We start from the raw sequence: 19,623 nt of genomic DNA, 5'->3' as shown, positions 1-19,623 counted from the left end.
CTATGTTAGAAAACAGGATGTCTTAAAGACGTCGTTAAAATATCTTAAAGATATCTATTCCAGATATTCAGATACGACGTTCGTTTCGTACGTTTTTAAGACGTCTTAAAGACATGAATTTCAGATGTCCTTACGATATTCGGGACAAAACGTTCAGACTTAAAATGGTCGTAAAATGGATGTCTTTAAGACATCGTGTGCTATTTGGGTAGCGTCATTTACCACGATAGGTCATTTGACCGGTTGCGGTACAAATAGGTATATATTAAATCTCGGTACGTTTAGTATTAAACGATGTACCAGGGGAAAAAAGGGAGACAATTTATTTCGAAAATACGATTTATTAACCTGTCGAACGTAAATTCTGTAACGCACGCATTGTCTTTTGCCATGCTCGTTTCTCTACACTCTCACGCACGCAGTATACAAAATCTATATTGTTACTATACTTACACATCGTGGCGCGTAGCTTATAGTTAAACGTACAGTATCCTAGACATTCTGTTAATTACTATGTCGATTTCAGCAATTTGGATCGTCGAAGAGTCTTGTTACTTCTTATGCAATTTTATTTAATTACATTGAAGTTTTCAGATTTTAAATTCTTCCCCTTTCTTTCTCATTCCCAATTCCGATTTCGATTATAGTTTACTTTGCTATAAATCAATTCATGCTAAGAAAATGTATTTTCCTTATTTAATGCTTTATATGCGATAGTGGAATCAAGGGCTGCCGATATAATTGAAGAATAAGTAGACATTTCATTAAATTTCTTAAACAAGAATTTAAACACATGTTCAATAAATTTATTGGAAATTCTTTAACACACTAAGTGCCATAATTTGAGTATAATTTTTTAAATAGCACATTAAAATGAGGTAACATATCGCGTCAACTATTTTTATAACATAATAATCAATTTTGTTGAGAAAAATTATTTATTACACTTGTAATTTTGTTTATCAGTTATAGTTTTGGCGTGGTGACTAATTTACTAATACAGCAATTAACACGTTAGCTACCATCAGTCAGCCAAAAATTCATCCATTACAAACCAAGCATAGATCTATGTACTTGCTTATGTAACTATTGAATTCATTTGTTAAAAATCATATAAAATAAGGTAATACAACTTCAGATCATGTATTTAGTTTATATTATTATACTACTTTGTAGGTGCTTTAACAGACTTTAATTTTTATCTATTTTAACCCTTATTCGAATAAACGGTTTTCTGCGGTTATTATTTTATTTAAGTACCATGTTATCAAATTAGTAAATACAAATGAATTTGCTATGCAATATTAAACAACTTGATAAGATTATAAAGTTATGCTCAATAGATGCTGAATTCTGAGATATGTTTAAGCTAACCGCCTGATCGTGTTTCCAACTTGTCACGTGATCCAGAGACGCTTGATTACTCTCACGATCGGCCATGTGACGTCGGAAAGGTACTGGCGCTTTGACAATAAATTTTCTAATAATTATATCCACGCGTATTAAACCACGCTTATTGTTAGTTTAAAGATTTGAGGGAGCGCTACGGCTTCCATAATTCGAAGAAGGGTTGAAGCATTGATTTTCGTTTATTTTAAAGTATATGAAATAAAAGTTATGATCACCACATAACATAATCTTGATCCATGACGATGTGTCACGTTGGTAGCGAACGTATTAACTCACTATCACAGTGCTCCAATTACAATAGTAATTAACAATTAGTCAACGATTAATTCACAAGAATTTAGTGTTTACAGAGCAAAACGGGGAAAAAGAAAGAAAGAGACATTCGTACTCGGTGAATGTGTTCCAGAGAACATGCGAAGATATGACACGATTTCGAATTTCGTGGTTTTCGAAAATTTTAAGAAAAAACATGATCGATTCTGGAGATCAGATCGTTCAATTTTCGGCACAGTTTATGCACGGTTAGATAGATATAATGAAGGTCACCGTGGAACGAATTATAGTCAGATATACATATACATACACATTTATATATGTATATACAAGGTGTTTACAATACCCTAAGTACAATTTTTCAGCTATTTGTAGCAATGTAATAAACAAACAATTATTAATCCAAATTCATATGTACTAAGCGGACAACATTTTAAAAATACCTTGTTTTCCTGGAAAAACCTATAGTTATACAGAATATTTAATTTTGAGGTTTTATAATTTTTAATAATTAAAAATTAAACTGAGAACATTTTATAGAACATTTAACAGTTTACTTACTGGAAGCTTATGACTTAATAGATTTTTTTATGCCATCAGCCGCTAACAAAATTAGTCTTTCATCACTATCGAGTTATAATGTATTTATTATTCAATACTGAATGGTTTATGTATAATAATACAGTTTTGATGAACATCCGCGATCAAATCAGGCTTTCCTAGTACGTAAAATGATATTCCGGGTTCTCCCCTTTCCTATACACATACATATACATACATATAGTAAGGCCCGATCTACAATAAGAAGTTGATCTGTCTACATTACGTAGAGTAAGCCTGAAGAGCGGCGTAAGGAGTTAGAGTAAGGGCGTAAGCGAAATAAATTTCCATTTCGTCTTACTCTTACTCCTGCTTTTCTTACGTTCGACCAATTAGAGCGCAGGAGGAAAATTACGGCAAATATGCCAGATTCCTCTTGCGTTCTGATTGGCCCTTAATTCTTTCTACTCTATCGTATTGTAGACGGAGCCAGCGTCTTCACGCCGAAATCGTTACTTCTACTTCTACTCCTTACTCTATCTATTGTAGATCGAGCCTAAGAGTCTGCTCGTATCACTTGCGTATCATTTTCGCACGGGAAAATTTGAATTGATATTTATTTATTATACATATTTCTCAGTTATACACTAAATATATAACATTTTATAATATCTAATCATTATAAATTATATTACTTTGTTTCTAAATTATTTTTAATATTAATATCGTCAAAATTGAGATCTTCAGAATTCCTGCTTTCTCTAGCCTGATTTGATCACAAGTGTACAAAATCTAAAAGTTATGACAATTATGTAATCAATTTTAATGTATAACTCATAACTATTATGTTTAATTGCTCCGTTTAATCATCGGCTACTATTAAGTTACAAAATGGTAATACTTATCCATTTTCATTCAATACATGCCATTTATGATAGAAAAAAAAACCAAAGATGATTTTGGATTTATTAAGAACAACGATTGTCTACTCAATACAGATAACTTTTAGATGATAACTTTTTTTATTACAATGTTGCAATAATTGAAAAATAGTCTCTAACGTTAGCGTGAACACCCTGTATATATACGACAAAGAGCAGTTTCTTTGAAATTTAACTACGTACAAAAAATATCCTTATCAGTTACATACGTTTTATGTACATTGTGATCCTACGTGTTTCTCAAATGATTGTAGCGGATGCGTGTGCGTACTGTACAATCGGTTGCCTAACATTCAGGGTGATGAGTGATCACAAACTTTACAAAGACAGTGGGTACAAGTTAACACACGCTCCTGCACCGTGCGTCGCGAAAGTGTATGAAGTATAATGAGTTTTTTCTACAAAAAAAAAAAAGACAAAAAACATGACGGACACACAATATTTCTAAAAATTCTTTTAAGAGACATTTTCTATTGACCAAAAAGAACTGAATATTTTCTCGCACTTCTGTGAATTTGAAAAGTGGCGTGAGAATATGATAATAATTATTTGAATAACTGAAGCTACCATGACTTTTTGAAAATAAATTTCCAATTAAAATAAAAAAACAGCACTGAATTAATTGATACAACTGATAAATCAATTTAAAATTTCTTATAATGTGTTCAAAAATAAAAATTTTACATCTTACTCACAATTACATCCTTAAAAAATATAATTATATAATTAAATTGATTTTAAATTAAAATTTTTACTCGAAGATGAATTTTGTACACCCTCAATTTTTTCTTAAATTTTTCTAGTACGATTTTAATAATCGTCACAGTACTATAATTGTAATAATGTTTCAAAATTCTCTATTTGTATTTACATATGGAACTCATTAAAGTTCTAGGTTATGATTGTTCGAACACTTTCGCGACAGTATTCCAGGCGTAGATTTAATTTTACAGATTACACTTTCCTTCATTTTTTCTTTTTTATTTCAATGTACATCAAAGAACGGTTGCCTCGGTAATTTCATGAGAACGATATGACAAAAACGTGTATCTTCGACCCTTTATTCAAAAGTTTCGCTCCTTTAACCATCGCATTTTCGTTTGAAAATATTGTTCGCAATTTTGTACATTTTTCTTAAGTCTTTATATTATCTGTAGTTTCTTTCGTGTCGATGATATTCAATTCTAATCGCTATTCAGAGTGAACTGGTCCACTCTTTTCGTATAGTTTCGTCAACTAAAGTCTAGGAAACACTTGGATACAATATTTTGAAACTTGAAGGCAGGAGACATTTCTGTAGTCATTTGCACTGTTTATTATTTCATTGACCGTAAATATTCCTAGAAGAAACCTACAGTTATGCTAATTTGTATGTCTAGCACGTTCAAAGCAATTTGGGAAGATTTATCTATACCAGAAAAGCGACAATCCTGAAGAAGTCGTAAAACCTTTCAAATTTGAAAATACATACATGAAATTTAATACAACTTTGCTTTGTATCTGTTATGCCAGGCACCAACATACTATGAAGTCAACCTTCAGCCATAGTGGTGTCCCCCTAATCGTCTTCTCCTCTCTGCAGATGTCTGTCTTTCTATACTATTCTGATTATAAAATTTCCGAAATGATTTCGATACGTCATCCTAAAACATTGTGTCCAAGTGTATACTAGGCTTAAATGTAGCGCTGTCTAAATCTGACTCTAACCTCTTGACTGGTTCCCTCATTCTATCTGTCCTTCTGGGCCCGAAGTAGGTGAACTATTATCTGTGTGAGGGGAATGGGCATGTAATGGAGAAGTATAATCTATAAAATAGAAGTGCCAACTGGTAGACAAAATCATCCAGATGCTTGAGTACTGCGAGATATCCTAACGCATGAAACAGTCATTTTTTTTATTACCGACTTTTACACACAATGGTCAAAAGATCGGCAGTGCCGTCACAAGGTATGAGCATTCGCCGGGGACCCTGTGATTAGAGCCAAATAAACAAATTCAGGATCACATGCAATGAAATTTCGCAAACATTTGTGCTGAAAAACACAATAGTAATAGTTTTTTATGCGATGAGCGGGTAGAAAAGCCGCTTCCTCTCTGATTTCGATGATTTTTTAATATATTGTAACATTCGACATTTTAACTAACTTTTTTCCTCTAACCAATATGTCGGACTCACTTAGCTTTAGAGATATTCGCGAAAAAAAGTCGATACCACTACAGAGAATTCTGTTTATACGTATGCGTAAGTATGCGACTGTCGCTTGCTTAGACCGTGTTTCCACATGTAAGAAAACTTTTGCGATAAATATCTGATAGACTGTCAGATAGCAACTAGCCAATATGAACAATGATGCAAGTAAGATCGCGACAGTTCTCGCACATGCTAGTGTAAACGGTATTGCAAGTTTCTGTTACTGTTTCTGTAAAGTGATCCCGACAACCCCGTATACATATGTATAACGTGTGAACTTAAAAATGAAACTTAACTCATTTAAATGTATGACCAGCTGTCCAACTGCAACCGAAATATTAGTTTGATTTAACCTAATTCAGACGGGTGAATGGAAAAAGGTAATCAAAATGTGGATTTCTATAATATATGGGTGAACTGTACTTTACCGGACCCAAAATTTTGGACCTTTTTTTTTTGAATCTATAGTTTTTGATGCGGAGAATCCAAAAATGCAAGTCTTAACTTTAGGAATCCAATGGTTAAAAAGATATAAGCGTGTAAAGTTTGATATTTTCAGCGCATTTGCTACGTTACTGTGACGCCATATTGGCTTCTTGTCCAATGAACGGTGTCGCTAGCTGCAGGCAACAGGTGCCGACCACTTTAGCGGGTTTAGTCAAATCATAAATTTGATACTGTCTGAGTTAGTTAGGTTTATATTTATGTTAAAGAGAGATGGTACAGCCCATGTATTTGCTTATTGCTTCTACTGTATCAATTTTATGAGTAATTTAAATACAGCTAGTGATGGAACTCATACCCAAAAAAATTTGGTGTTCCCTAAAGTAAACTTTAACCTAAATATAAATCTAACTAACTCAGACAGTATCAAATTTACGGTTCGACTAAACCCGCTAAAGTGGTCGGCACCCACATGTGTCTGCCCGCAGCTAGCGACACCTTTCATTGGACAAGAAGCCAATATGGAGTCACAGTAACGTTGCAAATGCACTAAAAGTGTCAAACTTTACAGTAGTAACATTAAAATGAAAATAACTTTTTAACCATTGGATTCCTAAAATTAAGACTTGCATTTTTGGATTCTACACATCAAAAACTATAGATTAAAAAAAAGACCAAAATTTTGGGTCCGGTAAAGTACAGTTTACTTTTGAAATCAACCGAGTTTGATTTTTAAGCTCACCCGATATATGGATGACAGCCAGACCACGGGGTGCTGTTGACAGAAACAATGGTAGGCGAGGGTCGGTTGCTGGCGCCCATACGGCCACGGACGTATATGTATAGACAAAATTCAATTCGTAGTACTCGTTTTTCGCGAATATCTCCGAAATTAAGCGAGTCGGACATATTAAAGGAAAAATGTTGCTCAAAATGTCGAATTTTACAACATACTTATATTAAAAATCATCGAAATCGGAGGGGAAGTGGCTTTTTTACAAGTTCACCCAAAATAGATTTAATTTTATTGATCACTTACATTTTTATTCCCGTAGATGGACAGGGATCCCAGTGGATTGTTTTGCCCAAGGTCTATAATGCTTTTATGACGGCTCTGCTCACGGATAACTGAGTAATTTTGTCGATTGAATTTTACTTTGGAAGACACAAAATTATTAACTTTTTATATATATACTCTGAGAAAAAGTCAAAAATATGATTCTTTTTAACTTTAAAAATCCATTCAAAGATTATGTGCATGTAAAACTGAACGTTTTAGGCGTACTTTTAAGGTTAGTTTGACGCCATATTGATTTCTGTCTATAATCTGATTGGTCTGCAAAGATGAGCACCAAAATGCTATCAATTTCCGCTTACCTTATTTAAATATGTACCGATTTCTAATTGCCTCCATTAAAGATTCCATCATATCTATTCGATTACGCCGACAAAACCGACGCCATAAGAACTCGCATAGACGGTCGGCAAAGTCTTTATCAAAAAAGGAACCTCTCCCTCTCATCCAGTCCTTTGCCGGCCGCCAAGTGGACTCTCTTCTTCGGATACGTGTACCATCACTGGCTGAGTTAAAAAATGATATCAGTCAAATTCAAATCCGAATCTAATAGAAATCTACCACAAACCATTCAAATTCATTACCTACAAATTCGGTACTGTGGTTCACAGTTTTATGCACAAACCCTTCCTCGCTAAGCCTGGCATATTCTCCCAAACAGTTGGTGTGTATTTCACTCCCGGAAGCAACATGTTCTTTAATTAAGGGTATCAATGCTTCCCAATTTTTTAGTATTATCATCCGGCAATCGTTCGTTACGGTATCAAGTATGCCCAATACCCAATGGCCCTCAACGTTTTTGCTACGATTATATTTTCTTGGACCGAATTGTGCTTCGTCAATCTTTTAAATAGCACAAAAATAACAGTATTTAAATGGGACGATAAGTACTAAAAATATGCAAGAATACAAGGTACCTGAACAACAATCGGCGATCCCGATTCAGAAATTCCTCCTAATTTCGACTTCCCCAATTGAATTTGGGAAAATTGATCTATTATCAGCTCGCGGCAGTACGGATACCACGCAGCGATCGTTGCGGATGATATTACTACAGGCTGTTCTGATGTAAAATCGCATAACTCATGAGCGGTATTCTCATAAGAGAAATCGCGTGTGAAGCAATATATTAACCTTAAAAAATAAATAGGTTTAAGAATAGGGTAATTATTCGGAATTATGCCTTCTTCGCTGACTTTGATTGGTTCTAGTTTCAAAGATATTTGGAAAATATATGACGTAAGACGGGCGCGAAAAAACTTAACCTAACTAATCTCATCCATCTTCTTGTGATTGGTTAAGCTATATTTTCGTGGCTATCTTTTTTATTAATTATTTAGTACAATTATGACAATTAGTAAGAAAGACTTACTTTATTGCTTTATCTAACGGCAAATGTATATCCTCAAAAAAAGAATCAACAGTTGCAGCAAAATCTTTGCATCTACCGCGACCAACCAAACACCGAAATCGACCAATCCCGTGCTGGGGTGTTTGATATAATTTCATCGGTTTTCGATGAGTAGAACAATTTTTATTCTGTCGTAGAAGACTACGTTCACGAGCCCAAACAATTGCGGCTTCCTTTGAATTTGGCAGATTTGATAAATTCCACTTTATGGATTGCATTGTTACGAACAAAGAAATATAAAAGTAAAAAAAAGTAGTGAAAAAGACGAGATAAAAACAATTCAAAAAAATAAAACGAAAAAGAACACAAACTCAGAAATGCAACCAAACACCACGAATGCATTGAATAAACTGGTGCCTTCAGGCGGCTTCAGGCTGTTCCGTACCCTATTCCCCCTCCACTACTTACTACTACGCCACTCTACTAATCCTCGTATGGTGTGCGCAATTCGTGTTAGTATACACAAGGTGAGTCACATAATTTGCACATTTTAAATAATTTCTAAATTATGTATTTTATAAAAAATTATGAAATACAAATGTTGCATGATTGCAAGGAGGGCAAATGATGGTGTATGAATTTGTCTTGTACGTGGAGAGATTTCCAAACTTTCAAGGTCAACTTTCTTTTTTTTAAATGGGATTATACATTTCTTTCATCTCATATCGAAAGAATATTAAATTGCAAGTAAACAATTATAAGCCTATCTTGGTCCTAAACCTAATCCTCAACGAGATATTTTAAGTTGAACGTAAGATAAGAACTCTTCTATTTATGAGCATTGCAGTCAAACTAGATCTCTGATGACTCCGGTCGACTTATCTTAATCCATGCAACTTTTGTATTTTACAATTATTCATAAAACGCATAATTTATTTAAGGTGAGCAAGTTATGAGATCCACCCTGTATAGCTCTATATGATGTCACATGGCTATTATTTCTAGCAACCCTAGAGGCTACTTAAATATCGTTCAGATTAGGTAAGTAACTTGGAAGAAGGAATAGGCCCAGACCCAAAGGCGAGAACGAGAAAAAAGCCTTTCTGGTAGACTATTGGTATACTCGTCCTTCTCCCTTTTCAAGACATTTGTCTAGTCTAAACGGTACTTTAACTTACTGTTAGGTTAAAAAAATCAAATACGTACAAAGCACATGTAAATAAAGATATTTCAGTTATTCCGCAAAAAGTGAACGCCCATCTCTTTATAGGCATTAACTTCGTTCATTAGACGAATTGGATGTAGTTCCGAATACGACCGGTCGCCGATCTTGATGAAATTTTGAGGGGCAGGGGGAGGGAGGAGGGGACCCCAAATATAAAGTGGTATCTTAAGCTTCCTATTAGTTTCCGAGATATTAATTAAAAACTTTCGTACAATACATGGAATTTTTTCTATACAGACGTAACTAACACAACCGTCTTCGCTGTAGTAAACTGACATCGTCAAGTGTCGAACAGCCATTGACACAGCGGGGATTCCACCCTGACTATCTATAGGGTGTCCTATTCAAAACTTTGGAGATATGACGACTGTCGTAGCGTTGCCGGCCGTCTTCCGGCCTTATTTAGCCTAACCTAACCTACGTATAAATCAAACACCCTATAGAAACGGAAGCCGATATCGCTATGGTGTGAATGGCTGTTCGACACTTGACGATGACGGTTGCTACCGCGAAGACGGTAGTGTTAGTTGCGTCTGTATAGGAAAAATTCTATGTATTGTACGAAAGTTTTTAATTAATATCTCGGAAACTAATAGGAAGCCGAAGACACCACTTTATATTTGGGGTCCCCTCCGCCCTCCCCCCTTCCCCTCGAAATTTCATCTTGATCGGCGATCGGTCGTATTCGGAACTACAGTCGACGAATTATGAATAGAAGCGAATATGGCGTCAAATTAATCTCAAAAATACGCTAAAAACGTTCACTTTTACATACACATAATTTTTGAATGTATGGATTCCCAAAGTTAAAACTTGTATTTTTACATATTTCTCGTCGAATACTATTGAAGAATAGAAAAAAAATCGATTACTTTGTGTCCTCCAAAGTAAAGTTCGGCCATTAAAACCGGGTATTTCATAAGTACCTGGTCCAAATCAATAGTGCTGCCGTAGATCGCATTTTGGAAGAAGGGAATGGACATAAAATAGAGGCACCATTCAACAGGTCACAGTTAAGCTTGGACAGCACTGACTAAAGTGACCAAAGGGCGGATCTCGTCTTAGTAAAGAGCGAATTAATTAGGCCGAAAACAATGAACATCCATGGAGATAGTTATCAAAGTTTCAGTAGGGTTGAATTGTATGTATATACAAAATTTATACAGTGTATAAAAATCGTGAGTTGATAATCGAAAAGCTGGGATCTGAAATTCCATGCTCCATTCAATATTCGATAGATCTCTGTTCACTTTTATTCGAATATCATAAATCATCAGTGACTTACCGTACCAATATATTTATTATGAATATTTTTTATGTTCGGTTACGTTATATTATTATCAAAACACTTCAACAGATAAGCATAGAATGTTACGTAAATGTAAATCAGTAAAATGTTAATTTGTTATTTTGTATAACTTAAATTATTTGAGATTTTCGTTCTCATTTGCTGTGTATTATACAAAATATTTGGAAAAATTAATTTTTGCAAGGTATTTTAATTATTACCTTTATCGTTTTCTGGTCACCTACTTTTGTGGCATCACACGCTCATACATGATCGAGTACTTACGCTTCAAAATAGGTTTATGTAGCAAAAAAAGAATATGAACGACAATCGATGTAAAATTTTGTCAGGACATTGTTCATTAAGGGTGTTTGTTTAGTTTTAAAAATTTGTGTCATTTTCAATGGAATACAAAATAGAAATGGATCCGCGGAAATTAATAATATTCTAGAACATAATTCAAATAAGAGGAAGTTTCTTGAGAATCACCACTTACGTGAGTACGTATACCTATATATATATAGTCGGTGGAAACAATATACTGTGGTGTTTAGAACGGTGAAATTACACAAAATTGACGCCATTTATAACTATAAGAAAGATTAAGACATCTTATCAGATTCAGATTTGAAAAGTCATTTTCAAATTACTTTTTTTTAATTATGACTGTTTCAAGGAGGTAAGAAAAACTTCTTTCTAATTTTTTTTTGCTTTTGCAATATATGTGCGTTAACTTCTGAAATTAGTCGCAACAATGTAATTTACTCTTTAGCAACTACCCATACGACCTGGCAACTTCAAATCCCGATATTTCAAGAACCGTTGAGAATTCGAGAAAAGTGAATAGAATCATTTTTGCTTAAAATTAGTCATAGAATTCATATACGAAGTATCTCGGATACCTTGGCGGCCACCCTGTATAACCAAATACCCTCTCCTCTCTGTAACGTAAGCGCCAGTCGGTCCTGCTCTCGGAATATGCATAAGGGTCATACAGGGCAATAAACATCTATTGTAAGAAATTCCGAGAATCTGCTTGGCAACGAAAATCTTGTCAAATATTTCAAATAAAGGAATGTTTTCGTATACGTTGTTAACGCGTAAATTATTGCCAAAATTGTTAAATAATTATCGTCGTGGATCATCATCTTTTCTACCATGCAAATATCACTGATGTAACGTAATACTATGGCAAGGGTCACTAGTGAGGGGCACTATAAATGTAATATAATTAAATAATTTAAAAAGAATGAATAATTTTGAAAGGTGTATTTTACTAACAAGTTTAAAAGAAAAAAAGTTGAACAGTCATATCTTTACTAAATAATACGTCAATTTTCACTCCAAAAATTATTATATTAATATTGCATTGAAAATTTATCTTAATATACAATATAATATGAAATATTTACAGATTACCTTCTTTCTTGTAATAAATTAAAACACTGTCCACTCTACCTTATACCATATACCGATGATGTTTCCACCGACTGTATTTAAATGATTCCTACAAAATCCAATTGTTTCGTAAAAAGTTTATAAGAGCAACTAAAGAAGCAAGGATTAAAGAGGAACAAGGTGAATGGACGGCAATGAAAGCAAAGAATAAATTAAACCAACAAAATAAATACAATGTATTGTTACATCAACATACGCCACATGCTGATCGTGGTAAATACGACAAGGAAACGGAAAAAAGAAAATCTGAGAACTTGACGATTCTAGCGTAGCATCGTCGACAAAACTAGTGCACTAAAATACAGCAAAAAAAAAAAGAGAAATAGAACAAAAAAAAAATAAAAATAAATTTTCAACGCGGGCATTTCAAACACAACGATGGGAGACGCGAATGATCACGTTGAAAAACGGTAGCGCACGTACTTATGTACAGTTGGTGGAAACGATATAGTGTGAATGTGAAGAATCTTGATGGTAATTCAATTATACAAGCAGGTGAATATTTCTGAGCTTGATATATGGTAATACTATATTGTTTCTACCAACTATACATTCGCCTCTATACGCAAAGAAACACACACGTAATGCCCAAGACATGATATACGTGTGTACATATACATATGTACATATCTGTATACAGTCGATTGTAAACACACATAAGACACACGTACACAAGATACACGCGCGTATAAAGTTTCTACAATGCGCACGAATTAATTTGCGTTTTGCTGATGGAATTTGGTTTATTTTTTTGATTTTATTTCACGATCGTTTTCGTGATTGGTCGATCCTCCACGTAACACGAAATCTATTTCATTGTGATAGAGTTTTCGAACGACGATCTTTTTTTTAATAAAACTGTGAAGTGACTGTTGGAACAATTTATAAACCTAAAATAAGTTTTATTTTTTATAGTTTATAGAAATTAAAGAATAATTAGTTTTTACCCGTTTGAATGCCATGTAGCGCGATTTTGCCGTCATCTCGGTTCAGTGGACTTAATTGACCCCACCTTAATGCACTTTTAATATTACACTGTTGAACAAATTGATTGACTTAGAATATTAAATATCATATAATAATTGACAGAATTGTAAATATAAAAATATTGCTGCTTGGCATTTTTCAAACGGTCAATTTTATCAATGATTAAATTACTGAAAATGAGAAATGATCGTCTTTTGATTGGTTCGTAACACATACTAACGTGTTGCGTTTCAAATGATCACACATTGAAAAGCACCAAGGAAAACGAACGCGGTGGGCGCACAAATCTAAAGTTAAGAAAAAAAAACATAATAATAATAATAATAATAATAGAGAAAAAACAAAAAACAAGATTTACGAGAGAAAAAATAAACAGCAAAATAAAGTACTCTAAATTTACTAACATTGCAAGAATAATATATATATATATATATATATATGTATATATATGTATATATATGTGTGTGTGTGTATCCGTAAAGTGTTTAAAACAAAAAAAAATAAAGATTTATATAAACTAGCGATAAATGAACAATAACAATAGCAATGGTAATTACAGCGATGGTATATGACGAATAGGATCATCCTGTTTCATTCAATAAACATACATAATTGTATTTAACGTCAGTTAAATTATTCACTCGAATCGTGTATGTATCTGATGTATAGTCAGTGTACAAATTGATTAATGTTAAAATAACAATAGGACCGATGATTATTTCGAGCCCACTATATCTTCGAACTCAACTATACACGTACAGTGAAAAGCAAAAATAAAGTATCATAATCAACAAACTGGATGTAATGAAGTTAATATATTAATTGTTTTTTAAACTGAAATAATTGTAATACGTAAAGATTGAGGTTTTAGTACTCGAATATTAATTTTCTGAGAGAACAGTATAATTCGTATAGTTTGGCTCTTCATTGCAACTATAGCAAAGTTTATATATGAATCTTGTACATAAAAATCAAATTTGGAAATTTTGCACAAGAAGGTTGGCTCAAGATCGCGCTGTATTTATTCCACCGACTATACTTCAACTCCGATTGAAAGTTTTAAAATACAATATAATCAGTGTCGCCACTTGTATATCATAATATACAACTATAAAATTGTAAAAATAATCATTTTAAGTACATTAACAAGTGATCCATTTGTCTGTTCGAACTTTGGAGTTTGGTAAAAATCGACAGAAAAAATTTGATATTGCACTGCGATTGAAAATCATCAATCGCTTAGCTTCACAATGATAATCAACAAAAGCAAAATACGAATAATCGTTAACACCATTTTTACAAAGTGCGAATAATAATAATAATAGTAAATATAAAAGTAATAATAATAATAATAATAATAAAGTTTTACAATATACCACCAAGAATCATATCTAATAATAATTACGTCATATAATATTAATAATCTATCAACATCTATAGCGAATAAATTGTAATAATAATAATAATAATAATAAGGGTAACGATAGTAAATTGGTAAAGTGGGATAATAGCGTAAATAATAATTATAACATGATGACGGTGCAAAAATAGCAGCACTTTTTTTTTAACAATGAAGTTAAACGCAGATGCTGAAGAGGATGCAGTTGAAAAGATGACACGAACATTATAAAATGTTGATAATATTAATTCGTAAATGTTACTTCTGACTAGGCTCCATTTGTATTCACGTGTAAACAAACGAAAAGACTTAAGAACTTGTTACGTGTGTTACACTCTCGCACGAAATGTTAATCATTGATTAACGGCTGAACATGTGTTTCAGAGAATCATTAGCCGTAAATGATGCGTAAGTACATCGATTAATTAAAGAGACGTCTTTGGTAATTGGCACGGAGCTGGACGCAGCTTCATCATTACAGGATGATCCATCTTATTGTTAGACGGAATGTAGGATCATTTTGACCCAGTGTGTACTCTTTGCAATGTGTATATATACTTTGTTATACTTAAATATATTTTCAATTTTATACACAATTATAATAACATCGTTATGGGTCAAAGTGACTCTATATTCGACTACCGCGTCAATCGACAATAAAGGTATTTTTTATACCTTTTTAAAGTAAGAAATTTTAATGTTTATTATTCATGGGTCAAAGCTATAGTGCAACTCTTAAAATTTACTAAAATGCCGAAATCAACTTCCCCATTAAAAAATCAGATAACCATAAAATTTGAAAGTCAACTAATTTCAATAATTCGAAAAGAATGATCATTGATAGAAAATCATTTGACTGCTCCATATCTTATGGACCATCCTGTATAATTCACCCATTTTCTACATAAACCCGTAAAATATTATATGGTATAAGCGTCCGTTGCCCCGTTCATTTGGTTTGACGCGTGCTTGTAAATAATATTCTGTTAGTTTTCAATGCATCTGCAGGCTTCCAGGGGATTTAATGAAACAGGCTATATGACTATTAATTGAAATTGCAACGAACCCTTTGATAACGAAGGAGAAAAGGGAGAGTCGATGAAAGGAGGGAAATCAGTGATTAGAAAGAGAGCCAGCCGTGAACATCTAATACACTCCAGCTGTTTTCGCGTTCGATGATCAAGAATTATTGTTTAACTGCATCACCAAGACAAATTTTCTGCAAGAAATACATCTTTTTCAACCCAATCTTGTACGTTGATAACAGCCGTTCCTCCTGCTTCCCTTTTGAACAAGCTGTACCGGTATAAAAAAATAACTTGATTATATTTCGTAAAGAAATTTGTCTTCTTAATACAGTTCAATCACAAGACTGAAATACTCTTTGGATTCTTTTACTTAGTTTTCTTCTTCTTCCTCTTGCTATACCCTTCTGGTTAGAAGAGTGTGCTATTATCGTTTGGCCAATTTTCAGCCATTTTTTTATAAATAATGCACAGTACCAAGCATGGTAGGATTCCCTAGGAAAAATGGCGCAAAGCCTTATTCCCCTAAGAAAGCCTGTGGTGCGTCGTACTGTACAGATATCAGGATACTTGAACATCTGATATACACTGGCAATGATAAAAATGTAAGGAACATGTAGAGACTGGATTGAACATATTTTTCAAAATTACCAGCAATCACTTCTGGGCTCTCCATATTTTTCCTTTCCTTTAGGTACTTACACCTCTTTTAAGTTATGTTTACATTGAACTTAAGTACCTCCAGCACTACTGGTGAGTTAATCTTGTATCAGTAACGGCGACTGATAGCCATCCAATACACTAAAAACATGAAATCTTCTTAGAGGATCTTGTTTCTAGCTAGCTGATAAAAACTTAAACGGTACACAGACAAAGAACAATGTTAATGAAGTACAAACATGTTAATATATTTTCTCACACATTTTCGTAAAATCGTTGTATTCGTCGGATACAGCGCAACTGAATTTGTTACTGACTCAAGATTAATTCGTGGCAATTAAGCGCTCGCCATTTTTCTGGCGATCGAAATATTTTCCTGAAATTTTTCCAGTTTCTTCTCTTATCATGAACAAAGAGTACAATGTACCACTTTTTGTTTTCTGTACATTTGTTTAGATTCGAACATAATAGAGATCATATAAGACGCGTGAATCGTAAGTACCCTCTTGGTATAGATGAGAAAAATAAAGAAAAGCAAAAGAACGATCGCGTGCACGCTAGTGAAGTGACACTGATGAAAAATTTTGTTTTCTCAAGTTTGGATTTCTCTATCGTTAAGTTTCTTATGCCACGCTTACTTTATCATACACACTTTAAAAAGCGACCCTAGTCCAAATCCTATGTACGGTACAATGTTATCACAAAGTCATTAAAAAATGCTATTTATGTATCATTTTCTCTACTCTTCTTTTGTTTTCTTGCTTCAGCTGTGTCTTTTTTTTTGTTTTTGGTTCTTTTTTTGGTAATTTTTACACCATTATCTTTATAAGGTGCATCGGACTTGACCGACTTACCGTGTTCTTTAACACGTTTCGATTTAGCAGTGTTTTTTTGCTTGGTTATCTCATTGTTTCCCTACGCATTCTCTATTATTTAATCGGCACATCATTAATGCGTCTTTTATCTACATATGAACAGGCGTTTCGCGACGCTGACAGCGATCCTGAAAGTGAGCCGATAAAATCGCTTCTCAGTCGGTAATCAAAACAGTGTTCTCAATATAATACAAGGTACACACCGTTCCGTTTCACAAAACGAGCATACAATTGTCCATTTTTAACGGCTAGTTAGTGATTGTACGCAAACATTTCTTACACTAGAGGTCCACGGAGAATTCGTTGCGATCTAAAGCTGATATTTGTTCTCTTTATCCCTTTATTCGTATTAGTTGCACAGCAGACTAACAGTGGTAGGTTGGCATTATGAACTTTTAAATTTTTTAATTCATCAGCTTTAGATCGCATCGCTCGCACATTTTCGTACATACACATGCACAATTAATATGGGCATCTGTACGTTTGCAGATACTGTATAAGGTGTTTCATACATCCGAGCTAAGCTACACTTATAAAACCATAGAAGCAAAAGAATTTTATTCACACTTTTAAAACCATTTAATTTCGTTTAACGAAATACTTTTCCACTTTCTACTATCTCCGAGTTATGACTTGGCCCAGATACGTGAAGCACCCTATATACAGGCATACAAGTACGCACGCATGCGCACATACAAAACACAGTGGTTGACCCACGGTGCTTCCGCTTCGCTACTCTTTACATCCGATTTTGAATGATGCCCGCGACAACGCGAGATCAAGCATTACTTTTCCCACGACGATCCCTCATTCCGTTTCGTGCACTTCGATTAATTTCTTACTGACTTGGTCCTGGGTAAGCTGCCCGACGTTCATCAAAGGGATTCTTCTCTATTGTTTTATTACACAGAGCAGCGGGTCACAATTGGTGGCGCAATGACGTCCACGATCGACAATCAGTGCCATCTATCCCGGTTAAATGGAACAGACCAAGCGCAGTGGCAACCGGTACATGAAATAAAACGTGGAGGTAGCTCGTAGGTGGATGGATTCGTTCAAGGAGTTTTTTGTTCTGCTGGATGGTGGTGTAGGAAAAAGAAGGTATTACGTGTTGGGAGCAGAGTAGGCGTCCGCTTCTTGCGAGAGGAGCGAGAGCGGGCAGATGTGTACAGGCACCGACAGACATAGAATGACTGATCAAGAGGCTGACCAAAGGAGTCGTGACTGATCGACAGATGGACTTGATCGACTGATCGATCGATTGAACGATTGATCAATTCAACTGACTGAGACTGACATGGCACGGCGACTCCGATCGAGAACACGGTCACAACGTCACAGGCCACCTGCTGGCACACAAACAAACACACGGACAGGTTAGTCACCACCACACACCAGATATATAGGATCCCCGGGCAAACGGGCACGGTGACCATTTTATAAACTCACAACGGCACTGTTTTCACGATTCTGGTAATATTATAAAAATGCCAGGAAGTTATGAGAGGATAGGATTTTAACAAAGATACAGAATACTGTGCAATGAAGTCACCGTGCGACGTGTGCACAGGTAGTTTGCCGATACGTCGCTTTCAGAAAGAAACGACAAGAATCTATTTGATTTTGTCAACATTTAAATTCTAAAGACTAGAAAGTAATTACTGATAAGTTTCGGTGATTCTTGTTGCTCCTCCCACACCACTGTGATTCATCGATATTTTTTTGTTTAACAATAAATACTAAGTGTACAGATTAATGTAGTGAAAAAAGAAATTGAAGATTTATTTATACAAAATAGCACATATATATCTTTGCTTTATTTATCGATATTAGATATTTAATACCCAAAAGCGCGGTAGAATATTTAAATTTGAAATCATTATTGACAAAAGGCACCGAATTAATTAGTACACTTAATAAATAATAGGAGACTCTTAAAGGTCTTATGAAAAAGCTAATCGATGAAACACATTCGAGAATGGTGATGCCCGACGGTCGGCGACATCCCAGAAAAAAAAGAACACATGGCGATGTTAGTACTAACAACTAATAAAGCGTCATAGCGTAAATTAACCATCAAACTTTAAGAGAAATTACTATCACGATAGAACGTTTCAAGTTCTGTGCCCTGTACAATAAAAACAAGGGACCAGTTCGCGAAAATGGTGGTATAATTATAATAAAATAAATTAGTGAGGTAGATCGTTGTGGTTTCATTCCCACCTGACGGTAAGACAGTGCATAATGCAATCGATGAAGTTCGTGTTAACTGAAAGAATATAAATATCTATATATGTATATATATATATGATACAATGTACATACACGTGTATATAAATATATTAAAGAAACAAGAAAAGAGAAGCAAATCATAGAAAAAAAAACCAACAACAGAAAACAGTTTAGTTAACGTACCACTTACGTTGCGTGAAAAAACTCAAAGCGAAACTACTACTTATATTCTTATCCTGAAGTAAGCT

The 19,623-nt window shown here is 34.1% G+C and overlaps 2 protein-coding genes across 15 annotated transcripts in view; both read right to left on the bottom strand.

Annotated features, from left to right (window-relative positions):
• Positions 1-329: 329 nt before the first annotated feature.
• Positions 330-9,695, bottom strand: LOC114877909. 6 transcript variants are annotated; one of them, XR_006829329.1, is made up of 6 exons: positions 8,248-9,694; positions 7,793-8,009; positions 7,460-7,718; positions 6,840-7,381; positions 2,245-5,198; positions 330-2,135 (listed from the first exon to the last, which is right to left on the bottom strand). XR_006829329.1 is itself a non-coding variant. In XM_029191042.2 (5 exons), the coding sequence occupies exons 1-4, from the start codon at positions 8,502-8,504 to the stop codon at positions 7,179-7,181; spliced, it is 936 nt and encodes a 311-aa protein (XP_029046875.1). In that variant the 5' UTR covers positions 8,505-9,694; the 3' UTR covers positions 330-4,931; position 7,178. The 6 variants fall into 6 exon arrangements, 1 of the variants encoding a protein (XP_029046875.1); XR_003789656.2 differs by having other exon boundaries at positions 330-4,807; positions 4,872-5,198; XR_003789655.2 differs by having other exon boundaries at positions 330-5,198; positions 6,840-6,996; positions 7,178-7,381.
• A 6,800-nt stretch (positions 9,696-16,495) lies between these two features.
• The window catches only part of LOC114877910 (CUGBP Elav-like family member 2), a 761,531-nt gene continuing 758,403 nt past the window's right edge, over positions 16,496-19,623 (bottom strand). For 7 of the 9 annotated variants that reach the window (XM_046285524.1, XM_046285527.1, XM_046285530.1 and 4 more), the window contains one exon: positions 16,496-18,492. The gene's annotated coding sequence lies outside the window, so the exon portion shown is untranslated. The remainder of the gene's footprint in view (positions 18,493-19,623) is intronic. The other 2 variants (XM_046285526.1, XM_046285528.1) reach the window with 1 other exon arrangement.

Source organism: Osmia bicornis, chromosome 4 (genome assembly GCF_907164935.1).
Source record: "Osmia bicornis bicornis chromosome 4, iOsmBic2.1, whole genome shotgun sequence".
NCBI lineage: Eukaryota > Metazoa > Arthropoda > Insecta > Hymenoptera > Megachilidae > Osmia > Osmia bicornis.
The sequence above is the reverse complement of the archived record's forward strand: the minus strand, read 5'-3'. Positions and strand labels throughout refer to the sequence as shown.